Source organism: Channa argus, chromosome 3 (assembly GCF_033026475.1).
Source record: "Channa argus isolate prfri chromosome 3, Channa argus male v1.0, whole genome shotgun sequence".
NCBI classification, from domain to species: Eukaryota; Metazoa; Chordata; class Actinopteri; order Anabantiformes; family Channidae; genus Channa; species Channa argus.
The window spans coordinates 27605465-27632515 of record NC_090199.1 but is presented as its reverse complement, the minus strand read 5'-3'; the positions used below and the strand labels follow the sequence as shown (position 1 = coordinate 27632515).

General features: G+C 37.7%; 1 protein-coding gene across 2 annotated transcripts in view; it reads right to left on the bottom strand.

The window, feature by feature from the left end:
- sorcs3a (sortilin related VPS10 domain containing receptor 3a) overlaps window positions 1-27051 on the bottom strand; it is a 232158-nt gene that overhangs the window by 99842 nt on the left and 105265 nt on the right. For both annotated transcript variants that reach the window (XM_067499167.1, XM_067499169.1), the window contains exon 3: window positions 4892-4991. In XM_067499167.1, the coding sequence (XP_067355268.1) occupies window positions 4892-4991 (100 nt within the window). The remainder of the gene's footprint in view (window positions 1-4891; window positions 4992-27051) is intronic.

Sequence of the window (27051 nt, the reverse complement as noted above, 5' to 3'; positions counted from 1 at the left end):
ATCACAGTGGCCGGTAGCATTAGCAAGAGGGTGATTAAGATTTTCCTCACAGAATCCACTCAGCCTTTTTGTGAGGAGGGTAACAATACTAAATCGATAGAGGTTGGAAGGATAACCTTTGTTTTATCAGCCTGATGTTGATCTGTGCATAAGCTGGAGCACAGAGATAGAAGCACAGTTGTCGGGTAATGTGGTAAGTGGAGGTATGGATCAGACATGGAGGGGAAGAGACACACCGCAGTAAATGAATCATGTCATGCCAGATCAAATGAGCTTAGTCTATCTTTGGACAGGGGTGGTTTTTAAAGACTGTTGTTGTTGCAATATGCCCATTAAACATGGATTGAGACGTAATCATCTACATTTAACTATCATGTTTTCACTATCTTGCTTCCTCAATGACATTTTAACGGTACATGCATTTCATTTTTAATTTGACCTAATCTAACAGCCATTCAATCAAACCATTCAAGACCTGAGCACGGGTTAATCGGGATGAAATATAGCAGAGGAGGGTACACTAATCACAGATGGGAGGTTTCTTTTTCGGAAGCTGTTCTCAGAATGTTAATAATATCGTTCAAAACTATAATCTTATGATGTACAAGGCCACAGCTTCGCCTTCCGGGACTCTGAATGTCTCTACATATGTTTCCAGAATCGCCACAGTGGACATATAATGATTTCTTTACTGTGTTTGAAAGGTATATCTCAAAGACTAGCAGACGATCGTATCTTACAACAAGTGATTAGGCAGCCAGACTCTTTTTATCTGGCAGAACACAACAGATGCTAAATAAGGCCACTCGGATGCAAGCAGACAACAAAGGAATGGTACCAGCATACAGGCAAACTTTCATCCATATACGAGTTGGCAAATCAGAAGAATTAGTTCAGAGATACAGTGCGGAGGGGAATTGGGCCCATGAGTAGAGACAGAGGTCAACCATTAGAGTAAAAAGTCTCTTATCATGGCTGCAGTTTATCATGTTGGTTTTACTCCATAGGTTCATTTAATAAATGAATGAAACAGAGCCGTATTATTCTGAGGTGTTAATCTTGCTTTCCTGCCTATGTTGTGGTACCAGCGTAAACTTTGTTATTACTTCCTGGCCTGTTAAATTGGTCTAATCGTTATATAACCAAAACTAGAATAGCCCCTCCCCCAGAAAAAAAGTCACATCATTAACACACAGAATCCCCTTGATGTGGGAAAAAAACAAAAAGGTACGAAGAGTGAGTCATGAGATGTGATCAACACCAGCTATAATCTGTTCCCTGTCCTGATGTGGTTTAGCTCAAGTAGATCAAGAGTCCCAGCATCCTATTAAGTCTTGCAACCTTGTTAAAGGATTCAGGGTCAGTGCCTTGGCCCCTCCTTAAAAGAGGCTGATGAACTCGAGCACCTCCACAACTTCGAGCATGTCCTTGTCACACTTCGGAATCATGTTTTATTTTCTGAAGGTCATCTTTTAATTAATTTATTTAACATGTGTCTGAGCAGGCAGGTCAACCTGAACAAAATTATTATTTTCAAGGACAGAATGTATCGTTTTTAGCACGACAACACCTGCCACACTGCAGGAGGATTCTCAGCTCTATTATGAGATATGACTTTCACTTCACCACATCATTATGCTGATGTCCCATGGCTTGTTTCATAGAGCCTTTAATCTGTGAAGAATCTGTTTTGAATGTATCTTGAAGACAAATAGCCATTAGCACTGTTCAAAATGTTAAGCGTGTAAAGTAATTTAAGCAAGACTAAAAAGTTCAAGTCCAAGTTGCAGTGAAGCAGGTATCATTAGCATTATAACAAAAAGTGCCAAATTTAGTAGACACAGTAATAGAGGCCAGAAAAATTGAAAGTAGTGTAACATGGAATTACTCCAGTAAAGTCCAATTACCTCAGAATTGTACAAACAAACAGTAAATGCATTTTGTTACTTGCCTAAACATTTGCGCAAAACGACTGGACGGCCTGGTTTTAATGAGTGGCCAGGTTGTGGCACACACTGAATTTGGTTAAAAGGTGTTACTCGATTTTTAAAACCTTTTCAATATAATTAAATGTAAATAATTTTTTCATAAACCTGATATACATTTTTTAACTTTGAATGGTAATACAAGTAGTAACAATTTGTTTAGGAGTGGTAAAACTCAATCCCTTGCCTGGATTATGTGCCTGGGGTGGCCAATCCATCTGGTGATTGGTGATTGACCAAAGTAGATGGGCTTTGTCCAAAATGACCACCTAATCACACTTTCCCTTTTTCCCTATATAATCATCATGTAAGTAGTTTGAAGTTGACATTTTGGACACTTACCTATTGTGGTCCATCTCTTTATCACGTCTAAAACGGTGAGCACTGTCGGATTGTTAACAGAAAGTAGGTTGCATGCGATTTATTCTACTTTTTGTGTTGCGTTGTGGGATACTCAGTAGTGATTGGTGTATTGAGTAGGGGGTGATTTTGGACACAGAGATAGTATTCATAGCAACTCCTGCTTGAAAAAATGAAACTATTCACAGACAGGGGTGGGCCGGAGAAGTGGCCTAGGATCGTACTGGCCACCCCCAAAATCTGATTGGACACCCCCCTGCCGGAATGAGAAGGTGGTAGGTACCTTCTGTAGAACTGTCAGCACAGGAAGAAGTGAGCAAATGTGAAGCTGAAATAAATCCCTACCAATATAAATGCATTCGTTGTGTTACTAAAATGTACATTTTAGTTGGTTTCATATGTGTTTTGTAACGATTGCAACAGGCCAGATTATCATTGCAGAGGATGAATTTCTTACTTCCCCCCAACAGCATATTTTTTTGTTTATGACTATCTGAAGTTAATGGTGAATATCTTGTGTATTTGACATTTCTGACATTCCACAAACACTATAAACATGTTATTAGCTTGTTAAATACAGTTTAGTATTTTTAAATTAGAAAATTAAACCTTTTCAAATCACCAAATGTGCCAGCGTGTTTTGAGGGTGTACCCCACGCTGACCACCCCAATATTTATAATTATTATTATTAATATTATTATTATTTTTCAGATACAGTACAATTAATATATTGATACAGAAGCAGCTTAGGGGAAGTCTAGTGTACAGATCGAGACCAGACTCCTACTGTGGCAGAACCATTTACAGAACTCTGATCTCTTGGCTACTTTTTCCACTTTTAGAATTGTTGTTCAGGGCACCAAATGGATAGAGTTCACCAAACAGGGGCAAATCAGAATTACTGCCTATAGTGTGAGCTGTCAATCACAAGTATACGCAGTATATAATACTGTAAAATTGTATCCTATGGATCAGGAAGTAAAAAGGTTACCCATCAATTTTGGGTTGGCAATCCCCACCATTTTTTATTTATTTCTTTGTCCTTTCGGCGTATCCCGTGAGTTCAGGGTCGCCACAGCGGATCATTGTCCGCATGTTGATTTGGCACAGTTTTTATGCCGGATGCCTTTTTCTGAAGCAACCGTCCCCAATTTCTACCGGGCTTGGACGGGCACTGCACAGTCCAAGCCATTTAATTTAATGAAACTATTTTTCATTAAATTAAAAGCAGAAAACTAAAGCAGATGGTTGAAAATTAGGTGGGAACCACATACTGATTAGTTAACTAAATTCTTAGAATATCAGGAAAGAAAAGTGTTGGGTAGATTAAAAAAATTGGCAGATGGATGGTAACTGGCAGTGCTCATGCTTTTTCTATTTTTTTGTTTGTTTGTTTATTTGTTTTTTTGATGCCTACATTTTTTAAAATTCTACTTCAGTTGGTTGCCAGAAATATCCTTATAGCCTACAGAAATAATTCAGTTGTGCATTGTTTCGTCTGTTAAACAAACTTTGCTGCTTAATCGTATTTTAAGAAAGAAATGCTATAACGTATCATAATGTCTTTGGTGTCCACATATAAAACCATACATTCCCAAATGAAAGCCAATGAATAGAACCTGAAAAAAATATTCTGAAATATGAGTTGTGGAAACACCTGGATTCTCTCTTTTTTTATTAAATGAAGCCGCCAAATCCAGGAGCAGTAAGGTATCTGTTTTTGAACGGTTTTTGAAGTACTTTTGGACAGATGGGCACTCGGGCCTTCCACTGGATCTCCTGTCCTGATTAGAGACATGCTGCAAATGCATCCAGAGACTATAATGTACACCTTTAAAAGAAATCTTTAATTTCTTGGCTATACCTCATAGATAATAACGCCTTCTTTTTAAAGACTCATGTACAGACTGATGAGTTTGTGAGAACAGCTGTTTTTTGTTTGGCCATTTCTAGTTCTAATTTACAGTGAAAATGACAGGTCACTCTAATAATCAAGTAAGTTCCAAATATACATTTTAATTATTGTTTTATTGTGCATTAACTTAATTTAAAAGGTTCACTTTATTAAATAAAACCAACAAAAAAAAAAAAAAAATATATATATATATATATATATATATATATATATATATAAATACAGTGTGTAGGTGTTAAACTTTTTCTTCTCACACATCTTTATACAAGCTGTCAGTTGATTCCATTTTTTTAAAAAATCAATCGCAAACCATCCTTAGCGAATTGTGATTAATTGCGGATAAGTTGCATGTGTTTTATCTACTCAATATTAGCTGTCGAGGGACATTTTTCAAGGTTTAATACTTTTATTTTTACAGGAGTGGACAGTGGGTATTGTTGATATTTACTTAGTGCCACTAATAAACTAACAAGTGATGTACTAACTAACAAGTATGTATATATACTTGTATATATATATATATATATATATATATGACGATATAATGCTACACATACATTGAACACTACACACAATATAGTAGATCATTAACATAAATCCATAAATCAAAGAAAACCTGCCAAATCTCACCTTCCTCTTGTTCGTTGGACAGACATAGAGGTAGCTCAGGACAGTCTTCGATCCCACTTTGTCATTCATTCTCTCATATGTGGAGCCATAGTCAGTAGATCTAGATAGAGAAAAAAAGCAAAATGGAGTGAAAATTAGGAAATTAGTATTGTACATAAATCCATGAAAAACACACTGACAGTTTGCTTGAAAGCGAATAGGTGAAAAGGAAACAGAAAAAACACTGGATTACTGAGACATTGCACAAATTGTGTCAAATTAAATTTATATTGCAGTGATAAAACAGAATCCCACATCACACCTTGCAGAAACAGAACAGCAGACTGTAAGTGGTAGACTACTCGAATGTAGAAGTAAATATATATGTATATACAACTACTCAGTGCAGAAGTAAAACCTCTGCCAATAAAACAAGGGAGGGTTAACCAATCATCTATAGATGCCAACAAAAACGAACCATTCAAAACAGTCTGGGGACCAGGTTCTGTAAATAATTAAATCTCTCCTGATGATTACTATAAAATAAAATATGACGAGTGCAAAAACATGTCGATGTTCCTGAGCCCTTGGGTTTTAATAATTTAACAGTGGGAATGAGACTGTTAGCCAGCCCTGTCCCTAGGAACTCCCCATGAATCCATCACCACTAGTAACTACCAAATCCGCCTTCAAGTGGAATATTAAAGCATTTACACGGCTGCACTGGTTTTTCCTTATTTTATTTTTTTTTTTTCACGTGTCCAGGATTTTAAAATATTTCTCTGAAAAACCCACCTACAACCTTGGTATAATTCAGATGTGGATTTGCAGTCTCTTTCATGGTGTTATGAAGAAAAATGAAGATGATATCTATTTACATTTGTTTTCCTTTTTTAGCTGAGCCCCGGTCATTCAGTGAGATCAGGGCTTCGTTGAAACTGCAGCAAAATCATTTTTTTCATTCAAATTAATTCCTGAATGTCTGACTGAGAGTGAGCAGGTGCAATGATTACAAAGAACAATAATGACTCAGACAGCATCATATCCACAGCATATTAAAGTAGAGGTGAGGAGAGAAGTGCTTTACTGAGAATGATTCTGATTTGAAACAGAGGTGGTGAACTACACAGTTGAATTCAGTGTAACACTGTTGAAGCATTCTGAGAGGAGGCTTCATAAATAGCATAGTTGTTTTTGGCAAGACATTGGAAAGCATTACTGCTGGGCAAACCTTCATCCTCATACATGTGTTTAGATTAAAAAAAAATAAGGGTGATAGGTGTAGTGAAGACAGCAGGGAGGTGTAAGGTTCTTGGACATGGATGAAGATTAACTTTGACCCCAACCAACACTTTACATGTTGCAGAGAGAAGTGTTCAATATGAACTCGGAAAATTAGCTTCTTTCAATGGAGGAGATGGCAGAACGACTAAAGGAAGGTGTGAAACTGCATCATATTTGAACATTAAGAGCTGACAATACATAGAAAGCAGAGGCATTTTGACACACATCATATGCTGCCTGTTACACTGTCTGCGTTGAGAATAAAACCTCTTGTGTCCCATATATAATGAACTAGGCTTCCCCATGTACAGCTTTGAATTATTCACCAGTGTCCTCAGGGTAAACAAAGCTAAAGTTAGCTCAGCTTAGATAAGTTAATGTGATCTACATGTAGTTCACTGAAACAACTGTGCATTTTTTTTTTTTTACTATAAAGAACTTTGTTCATTTTTTAAATGTGCTGTAAAACTATTAATAATCATAAAGTATTAAATTGTATTAAACAGTAACTGTGTTACTGTAGTGCACCTACAGTAAATTATAACTTTAAAAACACATTAAACATTGATGATAAAATGCCCTTTTGTAATAATTTTCCACCCCGTGGGTGGCTATGGCAGCAATTTTAATAATAATAATTGGGCTGAAAAGTCATCCTCAGCCAAAATGTCAGCTGAAATTCAGCCGTCCTTGTATGAGACTTGTGAGTCTACATGCGCAAGTCCACCGAGCATGGACACCATAGGACACCTTATTGTAATCTTTTTGTTCCTCCTTTATGCATTTTCTGTGCTTTTCTTCACCCTTTTCCTTTCTCTTTTTAAGCACTTTCGATTATCAAAAAGCTGTAAATTCACAGCGTTTTCAGCAGATCCCTGTTCTTCCTTGCAAATGGATCATCTGGATCCATCAGGACATGTCGCTCTCGCAGAAGACAACACATCCCCGACCTGCACATCACCCGGAGCGCTTCCATCCCTACCTCTTTCTCTCTTGCTTTATGGAACTGCCAGTCTGCAGTCAACAAGAGTAAATTTATCCCAGCTTTTACCACAGAGGCACTTGTTCAGCTACTGGCACTTTCAGAAACCTGGATCCCCCCACAGAACACGGCCACCCCACCTGCACTCTCCACCAATTTTACCTTTTCTCACACTTCTCACCCTTTAGGATGAGGAGGTGGGGCTGGACTTGTCATGTTGACATCTGTAAGTATTCTGTTACAGCACCCTTCAACAATCGTATATCGTTACACAGAATCGTACATCGTATTATGCCATCAGGATTATTGCACCAGTTACAATCCATGTGATTGTAATCTCGACCACCGGGCCAGTTGGGTGCTGCTGTTCTCCCACTTTCCTCTCTCATCATCCTGGGAGACATGACCATCCACCTAGACAGACCTCAGACATCTGACATTCTTGTACTTCTGAACAAGTTATACCTGAAACTGGTCCTCAATGACCAAACCAAGCTGGCAACCACCTGGATCTCATTCTCACCTGGAATTGCACCATAGACATCACCCTCACTACTGTGCATTTATTGAATCCCTTCTTCATTTACCTCTCTAATATTCTAATATTCCTACACCAATTGCCACCTGTGTGCCACAGGAATCTTGATCCCGTTCTTGTTTCCATCTATTCTACATCCCTGGGTTTTTTAATCCACTCACTTCTTTCATTGCTATGCTGATGACACACAACTCTTCTTTTCCTTTGAAACAGATGACACCACAGTCTTATGCATTTCTGCCTGTCTTTTTGACATCTCTGGTTGGATGAGAGATGAGAGAGACATCCTCACCTACACCTCTCCAAGACAGAATTTCTAGTCTGCCCAGCTAGACTTTTAGTAGGGTCTTAGGTGATTGTCCCCATTAAGTCTGCCAGAAATCAGGGGTCATCATTGATGACCAACTGAGCTTCACTGACTACATCTCCTTTGTCTCACTGGCATATAGGTTTGCCCTATATAACATCAGATCAGTTGCATATTTTTCTAAATATGCAACTGAAACTCATTGTGCGGGCACTGTTCATATCTAGTCTGCCCTGTTGATCGGGCTACAGGCATGCACAATCAAACCCAACCAGATGATCCAAATTGCAACAGCACGTCTTATTTTTGATAAACCAAAAAAGAACAAATATCACACCTCTCCTGAGATTTCTGCACTGGCTTCCAGTAAATGGTAAATGGTCTGCACTTATATAGCACTTTTCTACCTACCTACCCTTTTCACCCGTTTGCACTCACAATTACACACCAATGGGGCCCAACACTCATTATTTGGATTAATCCAAATAAATTGGACATTGTCAGAGAAAAGTACATATTGTTATAATTTTCACATTCTAAACAATGAAACCCTGCAAAAACTTGCATTTAAACATTCAGGATCTGCAGTCTTATAATATGTATGATATTCTGTTTTGTCGCAGTCTGAATTTAAATGATGAGTTCCACAGCACCTGCATTTGTGCTCACTGTACTGTATTAATTAATTTAACAGCTTTGTATGACAGCCCAGTCGATGTCAGTCACTGTCTATAATGCTTGACAAATGCAATTAAAATTTTCTACAATTAAATATAGAAAAATATTAAGTTTTTGTTATAGGCTCAGAGAGTGTTTCCAGCCAAATTTGGCCTGCCCTGTGGGCCTGTAATCACATTAACTCTTGAGGAACTGACAAGTCTAATTTGACCTGAGTTTTATTTCTACGCATTTTCAGTGAAGCAAAAAGGAGTATTCATGCTTATATTTCAAAGTACATCCATTACTGCAGTGTCTTGTTTCACCAAAATGCCCGAATAGTTTGATTGTTTTTTTTTTAAGAAAAGCTTAATATATAGTAATATATATATATCAATATATATCGATATATGTATCTCAGCTTTTAGGCAGGATGTGTGTGTGCTTGTGTGTGTTTTTGTTTGTGTGTGTGTGGGTTGTTCTCCACCACATGCGTTATGAGAGGACAATAAACAGATGGGGTCCAGGGTGTGTGGTGTCTTTCAACGATGTTCTTAGAGTTCGCTCATGCAGCAAGTGCTGTATAGGTGCTGTAGTTATGTGCCAACAACATCTTGTGCTGTTTTCACAACACATTGAAGGACCTTTTATTAGGTTTTGGTGCATTTGCTGTATCAAGCTGTCTTGCAGTTCATTAGGATTCTCTTGGTGATGCATCTGTAATAGTTGATTAGAAGGTTATGAAGAAGGTTGTTTTTTCCTAGTTTATTTGGAAAACAGAGATGCTGTTGTACCTTGGAGCTAAGGTGTGTCAGCTACACTCCAGGAGAAGTCTTCTGTGATGGAAACGAGCAATACTGGATGCTAGATGCTCTCTTCATGGAGTCATTGTTGTTTTAGACAGGTTTAGGTGTTTAGGTGAACCTAAATATGACAATAATTTATTTGCTTTTCTGCTTCTTTACATTCTTCTGTTCATATATGGAACTTTAAAATTACGTAATATTGTGAAATCCCAGTAAACCTGCTTTTCTGAAACTTCCCCAGATGACTGTATTTAAACTCCTAAGGGTGAAAAATTCCTCCAGATGACATCTCCTGGAGGACTTTTTCATCCTAAGGAGTTTAAATACTGTGATGTCAGAGGGAAATTTAAAAGCATTACTGTACATTTACATCCCAAAGCCTTAGAAAGCAAGTTGAAAATTAGTGAAGGAAATCATTTTTTAAACTCCATTGGAGAGTTAAGCTTTAGCAAAAAAAAAAAAAAAAGAAAAAAAAAGGTTATTCAGTAATATGAATTAATAATTGTATTATTATATTTTTGCAGTGCAACATCAAAATAATGTCGCAAACATGCATTATTCGATCACTTATCCTCAGGCAAGAGATCAGTTATAAGAGATGATCAGACTATTAAAACCACTGATTAACCAGAAGACATTAATTAGTCATTCACATATCAGAGAGGGGCTCTTCTGGAGATATTTGATCTTTGTTTTCTCTCACCAAAGGAGTAAACAACACGCAATCCGATATATATGTATTTAAGTTCATATTTATTGATCTAATAACTAGTACGATAAATACAGATGATTAAAATAATAGCTGCAATCAAATTCAACCCATGAAATGATAAAATGGCTCATGTTTCAAATATGGGTTGATGAGATTTGCAAATCATTGCATTCAGTTTTTATTTACATTTTACACATCCTCGCACCTTTTTTGAATAGTGTCGTACAATAAAGAATCTTACAAAAGTAAGATTAATTTACCTGTCTTCCTGTTTTTGGGTGTTTTTGTTGCTTGTTTTATATGTATTTTTTTGCTTATAACTGAATTTGCTTTTTATTGTTGATATACATTGTATGTATTTGTGTAGAAGTTACTATATTTAAAAAATGTGTATATTTATTAATGTTATGTACAGCATTGTTGCTGTGTGTGGAGACTGAAACATTCACAAATGATCCGTAGCAAAAATTGAAGCAACATCCTGCCTGTGTCATAACTGTTTCAGGCTTGTAGTGAAAGATAACAGCTAGAAATGTTTTTGTGACTATCAATAAAAAAGAATTAGGGCAGATTTGGCTCAGGATGTTACACAAGACTGTCTCACTAAATCTTCGACCATGACACAGACTTGCCATATTGACAATGTTGATGGTACAGTAAGCAGAATTGCTTGTTGAACATGAATAAGGCTGCTTCTTTTAGCGGTTTTTATACTTGTAAAGTATTTTAACGACATACTTCAAACACATTCCAGCATTTAATACACAGTCTGTGCCAGGTGAAATATATGACTTCATCTTGAAAAACAAACTGATTCAGAAATACCATGATAACATCTGCTGTACCCACAAAGTCACAAAGTGGAGATTTCCATTTGTTTTCATTTGTAAAACTGAAGCCCTCAGTGTTTCAGAGAGAAAGATACATTGCAGCACATTGCAGTGTGTGAACATGAAATGATTGAAAAAAACAAAAAAAAAAAGCCAGGCAGAAATTGCATTAGGGGATGTTTGTGAGGTTTTGCCAGATGGCTGCCAGTAAAGCAGAACAATTGTGCGTTGGTGTATAACACTGTTGACCATGTTCTGTGGAGAAAGAAGAGAGAGACAAGCCGTGCACTTCAAAGACTGAAAGACGGGAACTCCAAGCAAATCATTTTAGTTTTTTAAGCACATCCAAACAAAGCTCATCACCGAGGAGCATAGAAAAATGTTGCAATATTCTTCCAAGGAAAAAAAAAGGTTACTGATCTCGCTCTTCTCACTGTAAGCCTGATATTGGCTGCTCCAGTGTGTTTTTCAGTGTGTACAAATCAGCAAAGAATGTGATGACAAAACACCAATTAAGTATTCAGAAGAGGTCCAAAGATGTAGGCATCATCAGGTGGTTGGCAGGGATGAACCGGTGCAGTAACAACTCAATTGTCTGTCCTCAGATACAGATTTGCACAAAGACACAGGAGGCTCAGAGAGTCAGAGACACTGGGAGGAAAAGGGTTTTGTAGCAGAGAACCCTGCGGCAAAATCAAGCCCCAAGACTCTGAACACTCGCTGACTGATGCACTTGAAAAACACTAGTGAACCGAAGCGTTCAGTGCAGTGCTGAGGGGTCAGAGGTAGAGACGCCTGAATGCGTTGCAGACATTTCCACTGAAATTGTCTGAATTGTTGCAGTCCTTTTTCTGGGGGACAGACTGTGAGGAGGGTGGGGGTGACCAAGCCAATTCTGATCTAGTCACAGGTCCTTGACACTGGCCCACTCTCTAGATACAATCCAACGCTATAGATACAATACAGGGAACTGACCAAGAAACCAACTAAAAACAGAGTCTGATGGCAAACCAAGCCGGTGAACCCATGGAGGCAAGCAAAAAAAATATTTCTTATTAACCCTTAGTTAGCCAGAAAAGGATTTAAGTATTTAAGCTATTCATAGTCTCTATTGCTTTGATTTTATTTAGTAAAATATTGATATGGGGTCTCTCTGCAGCATCCTGAGTTTGATTCCTGAGTCATAAAACTAAAGAATTTGGCCGGCAACGTATTTCTCAACGCAACAAAACAGGTGTTTTTGGTGCAGTACATTATAAGGGTTTTGTTAATGTTGTATGCTACAATACTCAAACAAGCTTTCCACATGGATCAGTTGACCAGTCATGATGTCAGTGCTCATATAGAACACACAACAACATTAAATAATAGATTTTTGATTTCTGAAATTATGATTAAATTGCTCTTTGCTCAGTGTTTGTATTTGTAGAAATGTTATGTATTTAAATGGTTACATTTTCCAAAAATCCATATATAAGTGACTACACATCAAATATGTTAACAAATTGAAAAAATCAATCAAGGATTTTTAATGTTAACAAACCTTTGACTGCTACTACAATATTCTTTTTTATTTCTTTTATTCTGTTCAGTTTAACTTGTTTTGATTAGAATTATGCACCAGCCTTCTCCACCTACAAGGTTCGAAACTTTGTATGTAGCCTGAGCAAACAAACCAAACAAGCCAACCAACATAGGTGCATTGCAAACACTGAACCATTTAATTGGAAAAGACCATCCTTGGATTGTTATAATACTAAACCCTCAACCAAATGTAGTCCTGTTTTCCCCTTCAGTAAATGTCTAGACACTCTGAGATCAATGCTCAGTGGATCAGAACAGCCCACAGTGTAGATCGTAATGTGCTTGTCTGTGTGATGGCCCTGCAGCGACTGGTGACCTGTCCAGGGTGTTTCACTGCCATTTTGTCTGAGGCATGAAGAGAAGCCTCTGTGTGAGGCTGAACAGCTGTAAGCAGACACAGAACGTGAATGGATGGATGAGTTGCCTGAGGCAATTATTCTGTTACTCACAGCCAGTGCATTCCTTTATTTAGCCAATGGATTATTAAGTGCTTTAATCCAAAGCACTAAGCTAACACTCTAGAAAACATTCAGACAGAGCACGGCTGTCATCATTCACTGTTACAGCAAGACTTGGCTTCAAATGTGTCTGCTCCCATATTGGGATGCTGTTCTGTGCATTGTATATTACTCTAGTATGAAGGTGTTGGTGGTAATTTTGCAAACCAATGAGTTTGACTACTTCACAATATTAGATCTTTATAGTAATATGATGAGATGCAATTTTTATGTGCATTCCCTTATGTAGTTATAGTTGTAGAATAGAATGCAGCACAACTCAACAGTTGTCTTAAACTTAAATTTTATGGTTCTCACCATGTTTAGTTGTTGTTGAGATTTTTAACATATTTGTAATTATAAAACTAAGGGGGCGGGTGTAGCTCAAAGAGGGCGGCTGTAGCTCAGTTGGTAAAAGGCAGTCATCCACGGACCACAGGGTCAGTGGTTCAATCCCCGGTCCTGTCTATATGTCGAAGTGTCTCTGGGCAAGACACTGAACCCCTAACAGCCCATTCCCACCCCCAGATGTGCAGTGCCAGTCCAAGGTAGAAATTGGGGAGGGTTGCATCAGAAGGGACATCCTGTGTAAAAAACAAAAAAACAAAAAAAACTGTGCCAAATCAACATGCGGACAATGATCACTATGGCGAACCTGAGCTCACAGGATACGCAGAAAGGACAAAAAATAAATAAAGAAAAAAGGATTTTATAAATCCTTTTTTTTTTCCTTTTTTGGGTTTCTGACTTTTTATGGTTAAATGTTGAAGTATTTCCTGATCCAAGAGCTGACGAAGTCATGCATGTGAGTGTGAAGTTGATGTCACACTGTGTTAACTGTTGGGGGCCACTGGCGCCATCTTGTGAGGATCCCCCTGCCTTTCTGTTGGTGGACTGGAGGCTGTGCTTTGACTTTTGTCATAATTCTGACAAGCATCATCACCATAAGTCATTTCTGTTGCCATAGAAGATCCCAGCAGGTTTACTTCCAATACACTGCTGTGAAAAAGGAATAGCTGGTTGTAGCTGAGGTTCAGGGACAATATGAACTCCAACCTAAAAATCTATATACGTTTATTTGTCACTACACTCTCTATTAAAAAGCACCACCTGCTAGCCAGCAGGCTTTTTTTTTTTAAATTGCAATGCTTTGAAGCCAGGCATCAAATGGCAGCTACATTATTATGACTATTTTTGTCCTAAAAAGTCAAAAATTAAAATTGGATTATAACTGTGCAAATATAGCTATTTGGTTGGGTTTAGGCACAAATCAAACAACCTCAAACCTCAGGCAACATCACAATTTTAACATCGTCACAATACAGCCAATTCAAACTAACATTAAGAGTATATCTGCTGTATTTGTGCCTGATGAAGAATGAAAAGACAATCATCATACACTTTGATTCTGCTTCACGTCACATACATTAGCTTTCATACTGTTTTTCAAGAAAATGCATTCACCGTCTTGTAGTTTACATATATTACGTGCTGCAATATGCTGCAATGCAAATGTTTGAAAAGTACCTTAAAGAAACAAAACTGTACACTCTAAATAATTTCTAAATAATGAGAGAAACATATTGTCTTTGCTGCCTGAAATGATGAGTTTACTGAGCTCGCTTAGAATGTATTGTTCAACGTGTCTTTGAAGAAGTTCAATAAATGTTAAATCGGCTTTCAAGTCAGGACTCGCAATAGGCAATCACCTCATCAGAGGTCATAAATGGGTAGAAATGTCTAACAACTTCCATCGGTTAGAATAAAGCTTTATTTATGTTCCTGCGCTCAATCAACACCGAGGCCATGTTACACAAGCAGCCTGTGCTGTTGGGATTATTTACACTGGTGTCACCATGTCACCAAACTGCTACTTGGCAGTGGGTTTTCTGTGACACTGGAGTGAGATTATTTTTGTGTACTACAAAGTATGCTGACTGAAACAAGCTCAAGTTAGAGCTAATACAGATTTAACAATTGTTACTTTTACTGAAATTACTGTAGGGCTGAATTTAGAGGACAAGTCACACAAGATGCTGCATATAACCATCGGGCTAGGGTGTAGGGGTCTGCATAGAGTTCATGGCTACGCAGTACCTATGGAAGACCTTATAATAAATACATATATAATATAATAAATAATTTAGACGTAACGCACAGGTAGAACACTAATGTGCAGTGCCTCTGTAAACAAGTTACATTACATAATACAAATTCAAAATGGTAACTAGCTTTCTGTATGCTACATTTGAAGCAACACTCCCAAGAGCACCTGCAATTTTCTGGAGTGAACTGACCAAACAACTAAGATGACGTCACCCTTTTTATTCCGTTGTATACAGCAAATGTCATAATGGGATATTATATGAAGCATGGAGGTTGTTGCAGCGCGTCCTGAACAAAGGCAGCAAACATCTAACACTATTTATTAATCACTGGTACCGTCAGCACAGCATATCTCAGCAAAGGACAGTAATAATGCACAAGCTGTCAAGGAGTTTATCTGTCGAATATACACACTCACCCTGAGCTGCACTCATGTGAAAATGTGCACACAAACTGACGGATACACACACAATGTCACGCTCAGAGGTGACATGCACACACACCCACCCTTGCATCTTTCCATGTTTTCACCTAAGGCAAGTGCTGCACAATCTCCCTCTAATGCTGAATCTACTGAAGCATAATTGAAAATGACTTTGGAGAATTGCCACATTGAGATTGGAAGATACTGTATTTGCAGGTGTTTCTGTGGGAGAACGCTGAGTTGTCAGTGAAACACATGTGAGAGCAGAGGACAGTGAAGCATGAAGAAAATAATGGAACCTCAAAAGACTAAGCAGTGTACACCAAAGTCTGTCTTTCTTTTTAAAACACTGAGAAATGTGTTTGTGTACATCCGCCTGTGTGTGCATGTGTGTGTGTCTGTGTTAGTGGGAGATACTGAAAGGAAAATATAAAAGCAACCCATGTGTGAAACAAACAGAAAACAGGAAATGTGCCTGCCGACCGCGTTAGAATCCATGCTGCTGCTAATACAATGTGCTGAGGAAGTCGGAGACAATCCTGCAGTGTAAAATAAAAGGTTGCACACAACAACCATGCGCTGTAGTGCGATCCATGTAAACAACAAGGAAAACAGAAAGGAGACAGGAGTTGATTTAAAAATTGTAAAAAAAAAGAAAAAAAAGAATCAAATCATCACAGTATCCCACGCTGCCATCAGGCCCTACCAAATATAAAACCTTGGCTGCATCATTGCACTGTGCTTGACGAATGCAGTGTTAAGGAAATACCTTCAAGGAACAGCCAGAGTGGGACAGAAGTGCTGACATTCAAAGATCGCTCTCAGTGACAACATTTGTCGTGTATCGCACTCACAGCCCATGTTCTCCATTCAACCTTGACAGCGGGTAGGCGAGTATTTGCTTCATTCCATTCCCTGCTTGCACAGTCTCGAATGCTTTTTTTTTTTTTTCCAACAATGAATCTTTAAATAAAATATTAAACTTTAACAATTCCTCCCAGACCTGATGACTTTTTCATGAGGTTGAGAAGGACTTTTTAGGCTGCAAAAGATAAATCTGCTTTTGACATCCACTTTGTTTTGACTGTGAACGTCAGCTGACCTAACCCATGTCATCTTATGGCTGAGTGACCTCACCCAACCCTCATTTCTGTCCACGCTGAGGTGAACCAAGAACCAACTTCCATACACTGCTGCACTACTGTGCAAACTGTGACTTGTTTAAAGTCAAAGTGCATGCTTTACATTGGGATAAAAAAAAAGTCCAAGCGTATCTTTCATGCAAGCAAAGCATTCGTTATTTATACAATACAAAGATGTGGAAAACAGAAATTTGATGGTTAGATTATTGCAAAGTGGGCTGCTGAAGAGTGACAGCACAGGTTAGGTTTGAATTTAAGTTCCAACAAGGTCTTTGGTGTGTTGTTAGTGATGATAACTGACACGTCGGGGTTACAAAGAACTGGAAGTCCATGAGCTAAAAACGGCACCGGGAAAGTAGAGGAGCTCTCCAGTGAGGACAGTTTTGAAAGGTGGATGATAATAAAATATCTTTACTTTCATTTCATTCACGGAAATTTACATGGGCGACTCACAAGGGCATTTTGTAAGCACACGGAACATTGAAATTCAAATAAACAACAGACGCCCTGACAACTAAAACTAAAGTCAGTCAAAGGTTTAAGTGATTATTAAATATAAGGCTTTAACTTAAACAAGAGTGTAAAAAATACATCAGAAAGAGTCATACTCTTCATTTGACCTCCAATCAGTTGATTAAAAAAAGAGATCTTCCTCCTCTTCCCACCAATCACTTAATAAAAGAAAAAAAAAACTTTACTAGTTATTTCTCACCACCTCACCTTATTATTCAGTTCCTTTATTTTACTTTGTTGTGTGGGTCTTAACATCGATGCTAATGACACTTTTTCCGAGAATATTCTACATCATTGTTTTAAGCGTTAAATCCTGGACCCTAGACCCACAGCGGGAACCTAGTGAGCTGGCTGTGAATATGACCTTCTTGGTTCAAATTCCTTTTGATGCTTGAGGGGCCGTCACTTGTGATTGGTTAAAACAAGCATAGTGTGAAAACACATATGCAGGCAGCAACTAAACAAACAAGAGAGTGTATGAAGGGAGTATTTTCTTTTTCTTGTCGCATGCTTGCACATCACCCCTGCAGATGGTTCAGTCCATTCCATATCTCTGCTCTTGTCCATTCACTTCCTCAATTATACACCTGATCTGGGTAACCCTCTCCTTTCTCCTTGTTTGCCAGACTGTTTCTTCACTTGTGACAGATACTCTCCAGCCTCAGAGAAGCTGATTTGATCTGTGTACCCAGCCTGTTATCCCAAGACCTTTGTCTCTGCCTGCCCTCTGGAACATTATATCTGTCTGCTCTCCCCTTTCTGAAACTCTCTGCTGTCTGAGTTGGATTTGGACTAGTAGATTTTTGTCTTCACTTTGCTTTGCTATGTCTGCATGTGGCCTGTATTTCTATTTCTGGATAGTAGGTTTCAGAGTCAAGAGAGTCAGAGAGTGGAATCTCTATTTTTGGACCTGTAGTTGTATCTCCTTCACTTAGGCAGCTTTTCTCATCACCACATTACAACCGCTCAGCAGGAGACTCCTCTCCCCAATCAGCTCACCTGTTGTAGAAGCAAACACCTCAAGTCCTTCCCTAAATAGGCGTCACTAACCCTCGATGGAACATCTACAGCTCCAGGCACCTGGAGGTTCCCTCACCCACCGGTTGATCCTGTTGATCTGCTGCTCCAATAGAAAAGAAACCTTCTCCCTATCCCCAGTCAACTGCCCTATTCACTCCACATCCACAATCTCATCTTTTGTTGCAATAAAAGATTAAAATTTACCTGGACGTTTCTGCATTTGGCTCCTTAAACAGCAACCTTACTACAGCAGTGGGTATGGGAAGTCCTAGGTTACAGGTTAGTTAAGTTACTCTAGTGAAAACCCATGCGTGGTCATTAAATTAAATCCCTAAACACATTTCAAGGCTCAGGGAAGATTTTATACATATAAAACCTCCAGATTTAAACTTCTAGCAGAGTGTGTGCAGTATAGTCACTTTTTATCATTGCAATTTAAGGAGCAATGTTTTTTGCACCACACATGGATTTTTCATGGCCACTAGGGAAATTTGGCCGAATGGTTGAGAGGCCCCATGTCCAGCTCATGTACATAGAATAATTAGCGACATCAGCACATGTGAGGTTAGGATGGTGGGTGGACAACAAAACACTAGACTTTCAAAGTGGATGAATAAAAACATGGCATGTGTCCTATATACAGTTGTAACGATGGAAAATTACCTTAATTACCTTACATCTACAAAATCCCACTTCTATGTATGGACGTGTCTAATAAATACATTAAGCATTAGTAAAGTAAAGTAAATTGAAAGAAATTGGAAAATTATTTTATTGTAATATCTATTGTAATAAAAACAATACAGTGCTTTTCTCCTGTTTTACCAGTTGGCTAGGAAACTGATTCATGTGTTGTTTTAGCATCTATACCATAGAGTATAGTTCAGTAGGTCACCATCTACTACCTACATGCAGAATTAATGTAGAAAAAGACGTGTAGAAAGTTGATGGCATTTAAACTCTTTATAAAATACAGCTAGTGTAGCATTGTAGCAGTGATTTATAATCTTTATAGAGAGGAGGTGGGCGGATGGGCAGGTGACAGCAAGGAGAGACACAAGTCTGTGTCCCATTCGATATTGTTAGTCAGTGTTGTTACTTTATTGTGTCTAATCCAATGCCAGTTAACTTTTTACACCGTTTGAATCCATAAATAAAATGAGGAACAAATTATAATATGTATTGGTGTAATCAATTGAATGTTTACATTTGTCTGATACGTCCTTTACCTTCACCAGTAAAGCTGACCTTTCCCCAGAGTTGAAGTTAACCCACTGTCCCACTATTTTCATTACAACTAAAAGGCGACTGTTGGTGGCAGATGTGCTTCCAGACATCATTTCTTCAAATATATTTATCCCATAACATTGAGATGGCTTAATGATGAGTTGTCTGTAGAGTAACTAAGATACTATAAAATATAGTGCTAACTTTTTGAACCCGTTCAAGGTGTCGAAGCAAACAGTGAAAGAGTGAAAAAGAAATATTTCCCTTTTGAAAGTGTGCTTCACTGACTGCAGGAATCAATAGGAATCTTTTTTGCAACTGTGTCGTAATAGATGAGGGTTGAAAACAAACTTTTGATTTATATCTGCCATAACTCCTTTAAATTTATGCTCATCATACACACACTGTGTATGCATAATCCAATTTTAAATCATTTCCTCCTTTTCTGTCAGCACAGAAGTCGCTCGCTGGGGATGAACAAGTTGCGAAAGCAGGAACACCAGCTGTTTCTCTGGTGGAGACTTGGTAAGGTAGTAGTGATAAAAGCTAGACAGGAGTGTAAGAAGTCTGAGCACGCTCTAAAAGTCTTTTGTTCGATTGTCTGCTCATTTGCCAGCGTGCTTCCTGTTGCCGCAGTGCAGGGGTAAATACATGTTTTGTTGCCATTTCCCAAAAAAAAAAAAAAAAAAAAAAGTAGAAGGAAGACGAGGCTTGAGGAAGGTGAGTGGGAGCTATCCTTCACAACTGTGCTGTGCCTTTATCTGGTACCTTTCTTCTTTCTGATAAGCAGCTCCAGAGCCAATCATGTGGAACTTATAACTCCGACATGTGAAAGTGAAGTTTTACTGAGGTAAAGATGCAGAAGGAGGGAAAATGAATAATAAACTTTCCTCCAACCGTCACAAAACTTTCTTCCTGAGCTCCACATATTCAGCAGTCATGTGAGGCTCTCTTAGTGTTTGGCAGCAGCTCGTCTTTAATCTCCACAGATCTGAGCCCGTGACCTCAGTGCTGACTATATACATAGATGTAAAAACATGTTCAACCTCCTCCTGTTCTTTTCTATTCTCTTCTTCCTATATCTCATACTGCTTCAGATCTTAAAACAGCACCTAACATACGTTTGAAAGGTAGTTGTGGTATTTATTGAAGCAAAAAGATTATTGAATACTTAAATCACTGGGGTGAAGAGAAATTACTCCTGAACTTGATGGCTGGTTCAGGTTTGCAGTTTCACAAGGTCATTTCGCAACTATTCTTTTTGAGCCATTCTGAGCTCAACTTACTCTTCTGCTTAGAAAAATTGAGTTTCAACTCTCAGACTGACATCTTTTTTCACGTTTCCCGGGTAGAATTCACATTTCGCCTCAATGATAGCAAGTTGCATTGACACAACAAACATCCCCATACTTTCACACTCCCACCATGCTCGACTGTAGGTATGAAGTTTTTTTGTGAGATTCCGTGTTTAGTTTATGCCACTTGTTACAGGACCTGACAGCTTAGCTTTTCAATCGTCAGTCTGTGAAAAATTCTCCTAAAAAAGCTCCATTGTCCAGAAAGATGGGACATCTGAAAACCTATTGGAGGATTCCCTCATCTATTCAGAGAATGTGGAGCAAAGGGACCGAACCAAAAAACACCTCCTAAAACCACTGTCAGTGATCACAGTCCAGGTGCTAAACCGCACCGCCTCCAGTCCAGACAGCCCGTTCTCATTACAGAGGGGTCAAAAAGCGCCACTTTGTTCATTCCCTTCTGCATTACATGCTGAAGCTTAAGTTACTCGTTTATATCTGTGATTGGCACTTCGAGCTTTCAATCTAGTACAAGGGAAACCCCAACATTTCATCTTTGAGGCCTGAACAAATGATGTAGAATATAAAGTAAAAAAAGTCTCGTAAGGTGGAGGATGGTGCATCAAGACACAGGACTTTTTCACAGGAGGCCAGGGTTCGATTCTATTGTGAGACTTTGTGCGCTTTAATGATGATCGTAACACAAAGTGGCACACGTGGTTACTATAGAAAGAAAGGATGTGTGTGATGTCACGGTATGTAGTTTGTTTTTTGTAATTTATGCTGTATTTTAAACGTTAACCTTAACATGTACTTAACGTAATGTTACCCTACGTTTTTTTCTCTAATCCTCAAGCAGTTTTTGTGTGTGTATATAAAATTTTTCCCACAGCATCAAAATGGTGACGGTCCTGGATCATCCAATATTGAAGCCAAAGGGTTCCCGTGGTATCAATATAATATTCTAAAGGATGTAAAAAATGGCACAATTTGACGCCCTAGGAAGTGTCGTTTAAGAATGTGTTGGTCTAGACGTGACAGCCACTGAAAACATTTGGGACATTATGAAGTAAAAAATATGGCAAAAGAGGCTCTGAACAGCTGAAATCCTGTTTTATTAAACAAATTTAAAAAATCTCAGTTACCAACAATTAACATTTGTTATGTTCAATAGTTAAGAGGAGATGTAGTGAGAGAGGACGTGAAGTTTGGATGCAGAGTATAGGGTTAGATGGAAGCACATGATTGGCTGTAGCGACCCCTGAAAGGGAAGAGCTGAAAGGAAAAGAAGATGGTTCAATAGTTAATATATTGTGTTGGTACTTTTAAAACCAAACATTAAGTGTTTGAATGATTTGCAAATGATTCCATTATCTTTTTATTTAGGTTTTACAAAATGTCCCACATTTTTTGAAAATGAGGTTTGTAGCCCCGTTATCCTTTGCAGCCTGATGTTTTTTGAGTTTAGTAGATTTTTTTTACATACATATAAGTAAAAGGTAATTAAATTATCACTCACATAGGTCTTATTAATATTTACCATCTATCATTTCAAAAAAATATTGTCTGAACAGGCTGCACTCATTTTTTTATTTATTTTTTCTTAATAAAACAGTTAAGCATTAGATACACATATAAAATACCACGGGAGGGTTGGATACAGTATTTTTTCATTGCAACTGGAACTTGTGCAAGCAGCGGACAGATGGTATGGGCAAAAACAAAACATGTATGTAGCTATGGCAGCACCCGCGCCACCAGCTACATCACCAACCACTACGGTCCAGCACCGCACTGCGGGCGACTGTTGTCAGAATGTTGTCCTTCCTGTGGAAATATTTGTGTCATTTTAGATAAGCAGTGGAGTCAGAGCTCTTAGGCTAACTCGCTGCTGTCGACAAACATCGGACGGTTTGTCATGCAATTGCAAGGTATTCACATGCTGGTCTGTGTGCCGTGCGATTCCTTTAGAGGGACAGATTTATTTGTTCAAAATTGAATGAGAAGAAGTAAAAGATGATGATGAAGATGGCTTACAAATCCAATAACTTTTCAACACTAACAAATACCAGTTTATAATAAACCACTGCAACATCTGGATGGCTGATGAGACTGTAATTACCAGAAAACAAACCAGAGCCACCATAGAAAGTTGCCCTTGAATTGCAGTACTAAGAAATTCCACGTTGCCTTGAGCCTAAAGCCTCCACCAATTGCTGTTACACTATGACAGGAAGCAAATGAGTGCATGCTTTAGGATATGAGCGAAAAGCCTGAGAGTGGGTAATTAAAAAAAGGTATGAATTAAATACTGTGTGGAGGGATCAGAGTAAATGGCCTCTTTAATGACAGCGAGGGTGATTTATGCATTAAACCTGAGGTAAGGCACAAAGGGGAAAACAAAAAGGTTGCACTAACTCATGTGAAATTTGTTTTCTCATAGCGTGCATGTATTATACAGTATGCTTTTTGAGGCTCCCTATGATTCACTGCTGTCGTACTTTAATTACCATAAAATGTATGATATGCACAGTCATGCTTGTTTGTGTTGACTCCAGATTGAAAGCTGCTTATGAATAATCCACTCTAACTGCTTTATCTGACAAGCTCTGTGTTTGACTGCACACTGGACACTTGCAACTACATGTATTGTATACTAACATGAATTGCACTGGTCAAGACCAGCATTGTATATTACTAACACAACTCCTTGGCGTATAAAAGAAGCTGGTTGAGATCCTGTCCTCTTAGCTCTGTTGCCACCACAGAATCCTTAGAAATTACAGCTATGCAGAAGTTTTTTGAAAAAAATAAATGACTTCTTTTTAAAAGCAGCAAATATGTATCTTCTGCTCATTTTACATTCGTGCTGTGAACTGTAAGCAAACATTCAAAGGTAAAAGTGAAAACCACAAAACTCTTTTACTTTCTCAGATAACTATTCTTAATTGCTGTTCCAATACTTTTGGATGGGACTACATATGTCACATGTCCATGTCCCCTTAAAAATAAGTACAGAGTAAGGATAAAAAACGGGAGGCAGTTAATAATTAAAAAAGGGAATAAATAATCTCCAACTTTAACACATATTGAAAAATGTCCAAGTAAAATAAACAATACCATCGATTTAAATAGTACATGAGTAAAGTGAGAATCATAGTGTGTAAACCAGGCATTACTCTAATTAATAATTCAAAATAAACAAGATCATTGAAGTAACACCTGCTGTTAAATACACTTCGTTAAGTATTACAAGAAATAATTATACAAAATGAATCTGTAATTATGTGTACAGTGTTCAGGGACTTGTTAGTCTAAAAGCAAAGATGGTTTTTAACATTTCTAGTCATTAGTTTATTATTTAAATTGTAATAAGACTGCATTCATCCTTGTATTTATTAAAGTCACATAAACAGCAATATCATGGACATAAAGTACAACGAGGCATATTATCTGTACTACAGTAGTACTGAATGTAATCATTTCCATAAAGTAATAATACCTCATTAGACAAAAAAACAAGGTCCGAACAGATGCTTCTCTTATGGTAGGTTCATAACGTTCCAGTTTGCATTTTTTTCTTCTCTCAAGTACGTTTGTCAAACCTGGGAGTGACAGTTTCTACGTTTTTGCTTTTTCAGATTTGGTTTTGGGCATGACACATCTTTTTCTGAAGATTCAATATTCTATAAACCTTATACCTAATAGTAGTCAGCTTTGAAAAAAAATAATAAAAAAAATTAAATGTAGTTTTTATTTAGTATTTACTATTTTTTCAGGAGACAACATAACTGCAACATAATGTCTGCGCTTAATAACAATAATAGCTTTATTTATAAAGCACTTATCAAACAAAGTACAAAGTGCTTATTTCCTCTGTCAGTCATCTGTTAGCTTAAAATGACCTTAAAAATGTTCTGTAATACATATTTCCTGCCAATTCGGGCCAGCAGAATAAACTAAACCACTGTAAACAAAACACTGAAATGCAGGAAGTTAGTAGTTACTAGCTACACTTGTGCTAATAATGTTTTTTAAAGATAATTTTCACCCCATTCATATTTATGAGGGTACTAAATACAGAATACACAACAACATATTTGAACAAATACCTCTCAAAGTAAAAAACAAATTTAACCATAACATTATAAAACTAAAGGAAGAAAGACTATAACAACAGCAATAATAATAGTAATAATATTGCAAGAGTGTTTCATAAGGTCATATTAGTTTTAACAATTTGCATTTATACCTAATACATTCCCAACACACTAGGATGTCATCTTGGCAGGTTTTATCATCACCTCATTGGTTTTCTCTGCTGCATGTGTAATAAATTAAGTTACAAAAGTGTTTCTGGTCACTTGACAAATGTAAAATATTTCTCTTTTCAGCTCATTTTTATTAACTTGTCAACTCCTACCAGAAGCATCTTCCTTTATCTTCATAAATAATGTACTTTGCCATGTGTGAGTTGCTAACTTTTGCTGTCTGCTGTTTGGTGCGGGGCAGTTATTTTACTTTGGGTTTTACCAGTGATGAGCGTGAACCAAGAAAAACCCCACACGATCATGTAAAAGAGCCTAAAAACCTTTAATTCCCTGTGGGTTCCTCGGTATGAGTGACATCTTTCACATTGCATGTATTAATTTGATTTATTGTTAATACTAAAAAAGGATTAGTTCAGCTTTAATGAAGATTCATCAATGCCAGATTGTTCTCTATTCATTTTACTCTTGAGATTTCCGTCCACCTTTTGATAGCCTAAAGTAGCTGTATCAATCTAATCCTCTCATGAGCAATTTTAGAGAAATGCTTTTGAAAAGTTCTGGGGAGTCCAGGCTGCCGAGGTTTTTAAGGAAATGCCAAGTCCAATTGCAAAAGGTCACAGACATCAGGTAGGTCTCTCTGAGAGAGCCGGGCCCTTATTATAGGCACTGACCTGTGAAATATCACACAGCCTGCTCAGCAAAATGATGCAATTTGAGAGGATGTCGCTTCTCACCCCCAGGTGACCCCATCCTGGCACAGTAGGAGTGGAAGAGGCTGCATCGCGGTAGTGATAATACAGAGCTACGTCTACGTTCTCTCTCTTTCATTCTGATAGACTCCTGCTCTTAGGCAAAGCGATCCCCTTGAACGGCCATGACCCTCCCAATAAAAAGATGGTGCAGATCGTTTTAGTTTTTGTCACATTTGCCATTGCTCACCACTTCATGGTCAATTCAGAAAGGGAGCAAATAAACAAAACATAAACGGTGTCCTAAAGATATAATATGTGGCTATAATTTATTTCTATTTTAGTTAGTTCTTAACAAGCAACTTCAACTAAATACATCTTACTTGACTCTATTTTGCCTTAAAATATATTACTTTAGTAGACAGAAAGCAGAATAATGCCACTCAAATCTAGGTTCTCCTCAAACTAGAACAATATGAATGTTAAAAATTGGTGAAGTTGTCTATTATTCTGACTCAAGACAGATTCCACCAGTCTTCACCAATAATTCTAAATGACTACTTCCCACAGGTGTAGGATTTCGTCTGAGAATCCCCAAGACCTCTCAGCCTGTATCTCTTTACATCTCTAACTGTTGTAAAGAAAGATGTACAAAGAAATCTTCTTTGTTTCAGTACATACATACAATATCCTTTGCTGATACATACAACACTTAAACACAAATACATTTTGAAATAAAAGGCTATTAATTTGCTGTGATGAAACAATGACATGTAAAACCTATTACCGATACACAGTAGTATGTAGGATTAGCAATCAAATGTATTAAACTGGCCTTCTGTGTTTAACATTGATGAAGTTTACCTTTAACTACTTGATATTATCTGGATTGTTAATTATTTTCTAAAGCAAAAAAAGGGGAAGAAATATCTCAACCAGTTGTCTGTTGCCTAATACTTCATAATCACTGTCATTTTCAGTGACACTAATTTCAGACAGTTATCCACATAATGAATATTTCTTCATACCAAACATCATTACAGCTGTAATCGGCATGTTAATAGGAGACAAAGAAGAGTGAAGAAAATGTTCTTTTTTTTTTTTTTTTCAGAAGATCAGCGTTAATATGCTGTGGGCGAGAATAAGCTCAATTAAATCAAAATAATTAGGCTCAAACGCCTGATCATTTGGGGTGAAAATTTGCCTTAATCAAATGGGACTAAAACTACAGCAATTTTCCCCAGAGGATAAGAAAAGGGGGGAAAAAAAGACAGACAGTTACTTCATGTTTATT